The sequence below is a fragment of the Paramacrobiotus metropolitanus genome, unplaced genomic scaffold (genome assembly GCF_019649055.1).
Source record: "Paramacrobiotus metropolitanus isolate TYO unplaced genomic scaffold, Prichtersi_v1.0 Parri_scaffold0000052, whole genome shotgun sequence".
Lineage (NCBI taxonomy): Eukaryota > Metazoa > Tardigrada > Eutardigrada > Parachela > Macrobiotidae > Paramacrobiotus > Paramacrobiotus metropolitanus.
Window position 1 is genome coordinate 284,470 of NW_026570272.1, and position 11,808 is coordinate 296,277.

At 49.3% G+C, this 11,808-nt stretch overlaps 3 protein-coding genes across 3 annotated transcripts; 1 reads left to right on the forward strand and 2 right to left on the reverse strand.

Moving 5' to 3' along the window:
- The first annotated feature begins 476 nt into the window (after positions 1 to 476).
- Positions 477 to 3,492, forward strand: LOC129592350 (serpin I2-like). The gene is made up of 2 exons (XM_055488361.1): positions 477 to 1,793; positions 2,991 to 3,492. The coding sequence occupies exons 1-2, from the start codon at positions 764 to 766 to the stop codon at positions 3,182 to 3,184; spliced, it is 1,224 nt and encodes a 407-aa protein (XP_055344336.1). The 5' UTR covers positions 477 to 763; the 3' UTR covers positions 3,185 to 3,492.
- A 98-nt stretch (positions 3,493 to 3,590) lies between these two features.
- On the reverse strand, positions 3,591 to 8,184 carry LOC129592348 (uncharacterized). Its single transcript, XM_055488358.1, has 6 exons — positions 6,850 to 8,184; positions 5,640 to 6,344; positions 5,221 to 5,433; positions 5,092 to 5,139; positions 4,604 to 4,841; positions 3,591 to 4,263 (listed from the first exon to the last, which is right to left on the reverse strand). The coding sequence occupies exons 1-6, from the start codon at positions 7,235 to 7,237 to the stop codon at positions 3,900 to 3,902; spliced, it is 1,956 nt and encodes a 651-aa protein (XP_055344333.1). The 5' UTR covers positions 7,238 to 8,184; the 3' UTR covers positions 3,591 to 3,899.
- Positions 8,185 to 9,191: 1,007 nt separating this feature from the next.
- Positions 9,192 to 11,808, reverse strand: LOC129592349 (kelch-like protein diablo). The gene is made up of 2 exons (XM_055488360.1): positions 11,094 to 11,808; positions 9,192 to 10,678 (listed from the first exon to the last, which is right to left on the reverse strand). Exons 1-2 carry the CDS (start codon positions 11,640 to 11,642, stop codon positions 9,530 to 9,532), a joined length of 1,698 nt encoding a protein of 565 aa, XP_055344335.1. The 5' UTR covers positions 11,643 to 11,808; the 3' UTR covers positions 9,192 to 9,529.

The following is an 11,808-nucleotide window of genomic DNA, read 5'->3' on the forward strand; positions in this document are numbered from 1 at the left end:
CGATTTACATAAATACAGTAACTGTAAACGACAGTATAATTTTTTTCTTCGGCTTTAAAACACGACAGAGAACGTAAGTTAAGAACATCACTACCAGCACGGTACATTTATCCAACGGTTTATGGGCTTTATTCAGCCTCCATGCGAGATGCTCAGATGACAATATGACATTGTTTGACAGGAAATGAATTACATGCAGACTATTCCCAAGGAATGTTTTAATGGGTATACAGAGTAGCAGATGTATAGAACTTATTTCTCTACATATTTTTCTATATCCGGTTAGTAAAGGAAGGCATCAACTGCGACATCAACAGAATCTGGAAGAGCGACGACGCCGACGAGCGTTATGAGAAACGGGTCAATGTTTTAGCTGCTAATAGGTAACTCCGCCTCTCGTAGCGCAGCTGCCAGGATGAACGCTGTATGAAGGTGCAGGCACTAGGCTTGTTTGGTATCTTGTTACGTAACTTCAACTAGCTTGTTTTTAACTTCGCTTTTTAACCGAACCTTGTGCTGATTTTGATTGTTTTTTCAGGGTTTACAGTTGGAATATTATTTTCTTTACGTTTTCTTAGTGTAATGTCCTCGTGGTGGCCGGTTTTTGTTACATATCTGGCTGGCCATTGCCCAATAAAGTCTGCACTGTCACTGTGGAGTGTATGAGCATTGCTAGCATAGTTATACAGTACAGTTACACACAGCAGTGCCAGCACTGATTATAAATAGTGATAATATTAATTTACTTTGCCAGCTGACAGCTATGGACAGATTTATTCACTCATTTAAGGCATGTGTGAAAGCGAATGACAGTGAGGAGAAGCCGCGTACACGCCTGCGCCCCTACACCACGGATTACACTGCCAACCCACACAGCCGTTTCGCCGTCAGCCTATTCCACTCGCTGCTCGATGCTTCGTGTGCGCCTGATACAAACGTGTCCGTGTGCCCGCGTGCAGTGCACGTCCTCCTGGCCGCGATGTTGCCAGCGAGCGGCGCACCACCATCTTCCCCGTCGTCGTGGAGGCCAATCCAGTTACAGACGAGCCCCGAGGGCGGGGAGCGCGACGACACCTGGGCAACGGTGCCAGCATTGCGCCGCGTCACCTACAACACGTCGGCCACGCTGTCGGCCGTCGCGTTCATCGACGACAACGCCAGTCTTCCTGAGCAAAGGAGGCTGGATACGCTTCAGTATGTCCGTGTGCCGTTCCGCGCCGACCCGCCGAAAGCCCTGCGCATCATCAGTCAGTTGGCGGGCAGCGGCGAACCGATATTCACAGCGGCCGACCGCTCGTTGATCATCGTGCAGTTCTGCCGCTTCAACGGCGTCTGGGAGCACCCCTTCAGCCGCTACACCACGCCCGCAACGTTCTACTGCGCGGACGGTGAGGAGAAGACGGTGGACATGATGGATCACAAGTACACCTGCCTGCGCGTCTACAACTTGCATCAGCACTATTGCGACGTTATCGAGGACGGCGACCCGCACATGGTCATCCTCAACATCGACCGCCGGCTGTTCAGCGTGATGATCCTGCTGCCGACGGCTCGTTCCGGCGGGACAGCGACGCTGGAGGCCGGTCTGACGCTGGAAAAGCTGCTGGCGTGGCGCCAGAAGAGCAAAGACCAATCAGTGCGCATCGTCCTGCCGAAATTCCGCATCAGCTGCACCGTTGATCTGCAGCCGTGTTTGCTATCGAGGGGACTGGGTGGATTGTTCGCGTCTGCACCCGATGTTGATCCCAGTGGTTGTATGCACGCTGATGAAATACTGCAGCATATTCCCTTAGGTAAGAAGCCGGAGTTGCTTAGGAACCGGGCAAAGAAGAAACTGGGGTGAAAACTTTGCGGAAACATTAATACACGATGGCCAGAGTGAGCGACCATCGCCCATTCCCTGACTATCAATCTGAAATACAGTAACTTTATTCTGTCACTACATACTTCCCTGGAAGCCCCTTGAGGGTGTATCCGGAATCCGGATGTATTACACGAACGAAGTGTTCGAAAATCGAAAATAAAGTGAATGTCTACTTTCGCTCGATCTCAAAGGGCGAAGCCAGAGAGCGTCGTTACTGCAAAAATCGCGAGAATTGGAATAATTTCGCGCGAAACCCGAAGGCGGCGCACATCTTCCTTCGAGATTTGCTGGAAATTCTAGGAAAGAATAGTAAATTATTATTAATTTCACTATTCTTTCTTAACAGACCCTTCTTTCATTTTTTACGGTTTGAACACTTTTTTTCTCTTGCACGTGCAAGAGAAAAAAAGTGTACACTTGGAGAAAAAATACGAGTACATGTACTCGTATTTTTACACCGATCCAGACTTCCATAATTTTTTCCAAATTTTAAAATGAATTTTAAATTTTTTGAAATTCATTCTATTTTTTTTAAATTCATTCATTAAATTTTTTGAAAAAAAAACATGCTAGAACAGTGGATCGGTGTAAAAACGTTTTTGGTGGTTATGTGCATTTACGTGCAAAATTTGAAAATGTGTACACGAATTTGGTACCATGTACCGGGCCACTTCCCTTAAGTACACAAGAAGGTTAGGTGATGATGGTGACAATAAATACTAAAATTGACGGTGACCGTTTTGCTCCACCATTGACTCAATGGTGGAGCAAAAATATTTTAAAAAAGAGGTGCGAGCAGCCAGCTAGTGGTAAAACGTTTGAATAGCCAAGGTGGACCAGCGTGGCACTTGCAGCCTGCAGGGTGGTGAGAATAGCGATTTCGTGCTTAAAAACATCGGAGATACAACGAAAGCGTATAAATACTAGCCGTTACGTAAATAATGTGTATAACAAAGCGCCGATACTTGCTACCTAGAGTGCTAATTGAACGGGTAGCGAAATTTTTTTACTTTCGGAATCATTCCATAAATTTCCATTGTACTTAGTACTGTTGACTCCTGGCCACCAGATACGAAAGTTGAAAACCGGTAACGACGCGAATCGCTTACTGTGTACTCTTTTGTAGATATGAGCGAATACGGTATGAGCACTCCGCCGTTCGAGTGGGTCCACGTGGAGTACAGCATGGTGGATAGTGATCCAGACTTTGTGGCCAATCGGCCCTTCCTGCTGATTATCTGGGACGAGGTGGCCAATGTTCCGCTGATTCTGAGCCGCGTAACCGATCCCACCGTGTCATCCCGCTGTGCGGCTTCCTAGGCCGTTCATCAGCACCCATGCACCGTTTCATGCCAAGTTGTTTGCGCGTATTCCGGTGTAACCAGAAGAAGCAGTGTGAAATACGAAGCTGTTTATTGACTATACCGCTAAGGCGCTAACCATAGAAGTATTTTGAACCATAGATTTTTTAAATATTTAAAGTATAGATATTTTAACCATAGAAGTACTTTTATAGATATTTACGCAATGTCTCTATCTCTGCATAGATGCCCAGTTTTTTAAAATCCATAATGATAATCCATCCCGATTTTGCGCCAGAAAATCAGTATTGAGATACAACGGGGAAACGCTGTCTCTGTTCTCGCAACGTTTAATGACATGGTCCGATGGTCGACAACGTGGAGTGTTTTTTTGCTTTCAGCTAGCTAAACGGGAGTAATGGTTCTGTTATTGTTAATGTTTCTTATCATGCGACGATTTTGAATAAGTTAATAAATTAATCCTTTTTGTATACTACCGTAGTACAATATGTTTAAAAAAATTATTCCGTGATTCCATCTGTCATGGTCCATGGGCGTGGCCAAAATAGAATTTAACAATAAATTCTACACCATGGATGAATCGGATAATTTAAGAGAAATTCTGTTGTTGTAATTAATCCACTTTTAGTTTTAAGTTAGAAACAGAATAACCAAAATATGATATAACAAAGATGGACAAATTGAGCATCATTGGGAGCGGCTGTGTAAAGATTTTATGCGCACAGCCGGCGCAGGCGTCTTAGAAAGGGTGTGTCGGGGGGCGGTGCACACTGATCCGGTGCCAGATGGAACGGACTACCTTCCCCAAAGGGATCAGCGTCGTCAGCCACGGGATCCGCACCCGCGTCAAGAAGACTGTCCGCTGCCGTTTCCGGTTGGGCATCGCCGCAGCCGTCAGCAAGCAACAAGCGCGCCACCGGACTGCGTTGCCGCCAACGCAGCTCCTCCTGATAATCGGCGCACAAGGCGTACACCTCGCCCTGACACGCTTCCGCTTCCGACGCCAGAACCACGCGCACAATCCTCTCCATAAACCGCAGCTGACCAATCACGGCGTCGCGGCCAATCAGCGGTTCTCTGCAAGAAGAAAACATAAGAGGACACAAGACAGCCGGCGGTGGAGATGAAGCCGACGCCGGCCAGCGGCAGTGCGATTGCGAGCCTCCCCTGGCATAGCTAGCTTAGCATCAGCATTGCTATAGTGGGCATCGTGATATATGTTGATTAAAGGTCACAGACATACGGGTGCGTTGTGCGTTGCCTAATTACATAGGTACACCGTACACATAAAGGTCATCGCACAGACATACGGGTGCGTTGCCTAATTACATAGGTACACATAAAGGTCATCGTCGACCTGCACAGGTAGCACACAAGAGACGCTGACAAGAGAACTCATAGTGCGACAGATGCTTACTGGCGACGGCGCTGCAGCGGATACGGCAGCAGGCGAATCTGCAGCATAACACCATCCTTGGCTATCGTCAGTCCCGAAGGCAACTGCACAAAGCACTCTGAAATCAGGGCGGAGATGCCCGTCACACAGGAATCCAGAGCGGCGATATAACTGCAAATGTCATCCAGTTGCCGGCTGAGGGTGTCCGTCCAGTTGAACAGCAGCCGCTCGGGGACACGAGCCTTCACCGCGGCCAGTCCTATAATCATGATCAAAATACTGACTCGGTATAAGGAAATATATTTTAAAAAATACAAATAACCAAATTATTTTTTACCAGAAAAACTAAACCAAAAAAACTAAATAATACGAGCATTAATTATATTATATGAATATCATTCTGTACATTAAGCCAATCCAATAATCAGGAAAACCGTTGTTATTGAAAATCAAAGCTTGACGATTATTATTCGATAGTGGAAGGTGCCGAAACGGCCAATGCAGTTTACGTGTGATGAGGTGCTGCAGGTCGTCCCAGCCGGTGGACACTCGCAAACCTGCGCAAAAAACACTGCACTGAATTCGCTTCAAATTAAATTATATACACTAGAGTTACCAAAAACTGTTGCCTCATTTACTGTTAGCAAACGGCTTGGTCCACGCGACGCTGCGACAGCGCCACACCGAGTGGCGCTCCACCGAGTCCGGATCGTCGGCGTCCAGCATCCGTTGCGGATACAGCATCCCGGGATGCCGGCACTGCTCACCGGCGTGCAGAAGCGCCTCCACAAAAGCCACCGCCGCCCGGTAGGCGGCCACGTCCAAGCGCAGCGCAAACTCGCCGTTAACATCTGCATGTACGTGACCTTTCATAGTTATTTCGCGGTTTCTCGTTTCCTTGAATTTACTTCTTATTTTACAAACTTTTTTTGCAGAGAACTTATATTAATTTAGTCTGATCCAATTTATTTCAGGAATATTGTTTCATTTTTTTAATGCTTAAATTATGTTTTAGAGTTTTATTTTATTTTAGATTTTTTTAGAATGCTAGACTGACATTCTTCGTACACAGCCGGCTCCAGCATAATAATCTCGCATCCCTCCGGCACCGGATGAATTATCGCGCTGTTGGAATAAATGGGCTGCAGCAATAGCGTATCGTCGAATAAAGCCCGCCGCAGCAGACCGGAAGCGGTGGGACGTCGCTCCCAATCCAGCCAGCACTCCCGTGCCACACTGAACAACGGCTGCGCATTATCCAGGAGGTTATCCGCCAGGAACTTGGGCGTGGCGCCGGTGGCCAGCGCGAAGGCGGCCGTCGTCGGCGCCACTTCCGACGTCCACAGGAGCTCCTCCTCGAACACGTTGCCCTCCTCCGCCGTCTCCAGGAGGGTAATGCGCCCGCGATTGGCTAGCTGCAGCAGCAGACACCCGAAGCTCCACATGTCCGACGGCGGACCGATGCCGGTGACCCCCGCTTCCGCCTGGAGGACCTCCGGGGCCATGAACAGCGGGGTGCCGACCGCGGAGGTGTCGGGGGAGGAGGTTTGGTCACGCAGGAGGGTGGAGAAGTCGAAGTCGCCGAGTTTGGTTTGTTCGTGGCCGTGGTGGTGGGTGAGGAAGACGTTCTCGCCCTTGAGGTCGCGGTGGAGGATGCCGCGGGCGTGGAGGTGGGAGAGTGCGCCTAGGATCTGCCGCGCGTAGGCGTATAGGCGGAAGGGGGTCATGCGACCCTCGCTGGCCATCGCCGCCAGGTTGCCGCCTAATAACGATTAAATTTACTCAATTTATCGACCTGGAATTGATTTTAAATTAATTGGAATTTAATTGGAATTTTATTCAGTTATTAATTTAAAATTATGGACTAGGAAAACGCTAAATAAATTTAAATTAATACCGATTGAAATCTTATGTGTTGGCTACATGCTAATAAACATTCATTCTGCCAGTCTAAATTTTGTTGGATTTAAATTTTTAACTTATTACAATTTAAAACTGCGATTTATTTTAAATTATTAACTTTTTGGCTTAATTAATTAAAATTTTATTGACTATTAATCAAGAAAACGAACACATAAATAAACTTTTTAGATTTCTGTTTTTTTTTTATAATAATAATTGAGTATTTTCGGGATGATTTCGATTTTTACTGAATAGAAAACTGAAAAAAATATAACGTAGTAATTCTAAAAGTCCAGCTAGAAACCAGCTGAATCAAAAATAAATCTGTTAAAAAATGGAAATACAGGATAACAAAGGGAACGCACCGTCGCAGTATTCCGTGTAGAGGGAAATGTACAGATGTTCCTGACGAATTACCCACTCCCAGTGAAAAACGCGGAGAAGATCGGCGCAGTCAGCGGAGGCGCGCTGCACCTCCGCCAGCGTCTCCAAAAGCCGACGGGCGCGTGACTGTGCGTCGTTGCTGTATTTGCGGGGGCTGCACTGTTTCCACGCACAGGCACCCACGCGAATGCCGTCCGTAGGGCGGATGCGCACGACGCAGCCCCCCGCTCCTTGCCCCACCACGGAAACAATCTCGTGGGACGTCCACGGGCGCAGGACGTCCGCGGGGAGCGCCGGGAAGCGGCCGTTTAAATAGTCAGTCTGGCGTTCCTCGGGGCGGGCGCTGTGGCGACACGCGTCGTCAGACATCCGTGCAATGCAGTTATGCGGCCACAGCAGCGCAGTTTTCCGAGCTGTAACGGCGTTACAGCTCGCCCAGAAATCGGACAGTAACGCGCCCAGAAATCGGAAAAGCTAGTGGTATTTGTTGTCAGGTTCGCAAGCACTGATTAGGGATTACGCTCGTCAAAATGACAGAAGATTCACGAGCAGATCACGCTGCAGCAAACTGTGCTCAACGCAGCCAAAAAGTACTAATACTGTACTAATACGCGCGGAACATCCCACACGTCGGATCGTCGCCCGGATGGGTGCACGACCTTCGCCTGGAAACGCGGTATGTGCTTGGCGTGGGACGTCACCTGTGTCGATACCGTCGCCTTGTCTCACTTAAAATCCACGTCAGCTTCTGCTGGATCCGCCGCAGCACAGGCCGAAGATAAAAAAGTGCGACTGTACATGTATCTGTTGGGAAGATACATCTTCGCGCCTTTAGCCTTCGAAACTCTCGGACCGTGGGGAAAGTCGGCCATCGCTCTAATTAAAGAAATTGGGAAACGACTCCAGCTCCAAACAGGTGAACCTCGTTCCCATGAGTTCCTGCGCCAGCGAATATCGTTGGAAATTCAGCGAGGCAACGCCACTTGTGTACTTGGAACAATGGCAGCATTAAATGAGATTCTGTTGCTGTGAATTCGTGACTAACTATTTTCGATATGTAATGTACCCGTATTTATGAAATAAAACTGGAGTTACTAATACTGAGTAGTATAGCATCCATGCGAAAAAAAAATGGTTAACGCGTGATATCGATCACACCAGATCAGGCGAGTCAAAACTGGATAAAAAATTTAACTGGATGGATCAAAACTGGATAAAAAATTTAACAAGACAAAACTGGATAAAAAATTTATTATTTCATCAACAGCGATTAATAAACAGCACTGCTTTCCGCTTACAGAAAGTCTAAAACTAAAAATTTTAAGTTCAAAAATCAAAACAATCGAAAAATGCGATCCCAACAAATATCAACAGGTACCATGGGTTTAATAGGTGACCGTCATCACGGGGCGGTTGCTGCGCTGTACAGCAAAACACTGGCCAACCGCAGGAGCGATGTGCCGAAAAAGCAGCTAGAGCATTAAATACAAGTATTGTTTAAATACAAGAATTCAGTGGCCAGCCTGGTGTCCTCCATCTACCCGTCAACGAACGAAGCGCATCTAGCATCTGCCGTGCAGCAGTGGGCGACGCAGACCAGAAGTGAGCCTCCGACTGACAACGCCAGGAAGTTTCAGACCGCATGGAATCGTCCGGCGATCGATCACGTGGTATCAACACTGCGACTAGCCGCAACCACCGAAACGGATAAAGCAGTGCTGCTGGCTGCCTTAAACCGGGACTCTGGCGCTTGGCTTAATGCTCTCCCTGCGCCAAGTCTCCATACATTCTTACGTGACGATGAAGTTAGAATCGGCGTCGCACTACGGTTCGGCCTTCATGTTGTTGAGGAGCACAACTGTGTGAATTGTGCCAGTCACGTGGAAACTAATGGCCACCATGGGCTGTCATGTTCAAGCAGCAAAGGACGATGGTCTCGGCATCTCGAGCTGAATAGCGAAACGAAACGTGTCTGGGAAACCGCGGGCTTTCCTTGCCAGATGGAGCCATCCGGATTGTCAGACAAGACTAATCAGCGCCCGGACGGCATGACGCTGATACCCGTGCGTGATGGAAAAGCGGTAGTCTGGGATGATACCTGTTGGGACACCGTGGCTATGTCGCACGTGAAAGCCAGTTCGAAGAAGTCAGGCAGCGTGGCCCAGCTAGCAGAAGACTTTAAGCGGCGGAAGTACGGCTTTGTAGAGGATATGGGATACATGTTCTATCCTCTCGCAATAGAAACATTTGGAACTTTTGGGCCTGCCTTTGCTGAGATGATACGCTTCGTCGGTAGGAAAATCCGCGATTTAACCGGCGAATCTCGATCCACTGCCTTCCTTAGACAACGTTTCAGTCTCGCTGTTGTTAGAGGAAATGCGGCCGCTGTCTTGGGTACATTAAATGCACGATTGAAAGTTGGAAATGACTGTAATGATTTTGGTTGTTTCTTCAATGTGTAAATTCGGAATCTTTAATTAGTATCTACCAGCGCAGGCTTGCTGTTCTGTTAATAGGCTGTTGCCCGAATAAATATACAATAGTATTGTTTTAAATTTGTAATACGAGTAATTGCACTCCTTCACTGCATCCATTCAACGTCTGTTACAAAGCAGAAGGTTCTGCGTTTTAAACACTACGTTCTAGACCGGACGTCCGCATTCAGGGCCACTCAATCGGCAGACAGGTGCGGTTCTGCCAGCTGCGCGCGTACGTCTCACTATCCCCGTTGTTCATGCCGGCAGTTACCTGCATTTCTCTCCACACACCGCTTCCGGCGTCGTATTCCTCCATGCTGCGCACCGCCACATTCTCGCTACTATTCCCCCCGAAGACACACACCCGCCCCTCCCTCACAAACACCCCGTGCTCGGCGCGGGCCTCCTTCATCCCGCCGCCCACCACCTCCCACGCCGGCGTCTCCTCGTTCACTTTTAATCGCTCGCAGGAACGCAGTGGCTGCACGCGCCACCCGCCCGTCACAAAAAGGTCACCGCCCTCCAGGACGACGGCCGCGCAGTCCCGCCGGGGCTCCACCAGCCCGGGACAGGCCTCCCACGCCCCGCGGTCCGTGTGGAAGGCCTCGACGGTGTTGGAGACGGCCCGGGCGTACACGCTCCACCCGCCGATGTAGTAGATGACCCCGCCTATCACCGCGGTCCCGTAGCTCTTCCGGCGGGTCGGCGGCGGGGGGAGGGGTGTGGCTTCCTGGGTCCGGAGGTCCACCCGTAGGAATTTCTTGGAGTTCTCCCGGTCGAAGCCGTAGAGACCGTCGCCGACGACCACCGGTTTGAAGATGCGCTGGAAGATGACGGCGTCCGCCCCCGGGAGACCGCGCCACACCCCCCGGACCACGTCCAACGCCACGGTGGTGAAGGTGTCCTGGAAGCGGACCTTGTAAAGGACTTCCGGCCCGGCGGCGACGCCGCACTCCATGATGTCCTTGCCCTGCAGCGCCGCGGGCGGGTGCAGTTGGCGCAGGGTGTTCCAGCGCGGATCGTACAGCTGGAGGTGCAGGGCGTACCGGCCGAGGCTGTCCTTGACGGCGTTGAAGAAGAGAACGAAGCGACGGGCGTTGCGCTTCTTTTTTACCGGGACGGAGGGGGCGCCCGCCCCGGGGTGCGCGTCGGAGGGAGCGCCGATGCGGCCGGATGCCCTCTGGATGCAGCTGCGGAGGGGCTCCTCGGCGGAGATGGACAGGATGTGGGATACGTCGGACAGTTGTTTCCAATCCAGTTCGTTCAGGAGACTGTCCAGGGTGGCTTCGTTCCACCGCGTGGCGCTGTCGAAGCGACACCAGGAAATCACCACCTATGAGCGCGGTAAAAACATAATTAAAAATAACCAAGAATACAGATAAATGAACATAATTAATAATAAATAAAGAAATAAACAAATAAACACAATAAATACTCGTGCAAATCGCAATAAACATAAGTAATTACTAGTAACATTTATTAATAAATACAAATTTATAAAAAAATAAAAATAAACAATAAAAAGTAAGTAAAAAATACAAATGAAATAAACAAAATAAATAAAAATAATAAAAACATTTAGATAAACAGCCAACAAAAACAAGAAAAACAAACGTAAATAACAAATAAATAATAAATAAAAATAAACTAAAATAAATACAAACAAGAACTTAAATTTGATTTATTAAGATGCATTATTTCCGCTGAATTTAATTTAAGCACTAATAATGAATAATTGCCGGTGTTACATCGTAGAGTTCCTTCTCGGACACGATCTGCACATCGTCATGCGCCAGGACCTCCATCAGCTCCTCGGCGGTGCACTCCCGGAAGTCGTCGGTCATCATCAACGCCGGCAGATGCTTAACCACCACCCGCAGGGCGGTCTCCTTTAACCCGGCCTGGTGGTGCGCCGATCCTATGCGCCACAAGCGGCAGGCGTTGTCGACGTTCAGACTGCCCACCAGGGCGGTGGCGCTCTGCTGGGTGATCCGCTCCAGCTGGAGATAGCTGGCGGCGATCAAGTAGCGCTCGGCGTTCTCCCCGGAAATGACCAGCGGGAAGGCGTCGTCGCTGACGTGGTGGAGGAGGGCGGTGACCGCGCCGCCGTCCACCCAGGGCGGCAGGGTTAAGCGCACGCTGGCGGCGGTCTCCTCGCGGAAGCCCCCGCGGGCGGGCGCCAGCATCGCCGCGAAGTAGTCGGAGGCGCGGACGAGGCGCTCGCGCGGCACGGCCAGGCTGTTGCGGCCGATTAACAGGGTCACGTGGTCCTCCTCACTGTTTTCCAGGCTGTCCATGGCGAAAAGGAGAAATTTTTCAAACACTGCAAGGTAACTGGAAACGTATCCGAGTTGGTCAGGCTTATGCGCGAAAAGCAGTAATTATTAATACGCACAGATATGCCTGCACATTACTGTAACATCATGTGTGGAAGTGACATCGTGGAGAGTACACGTACCGACT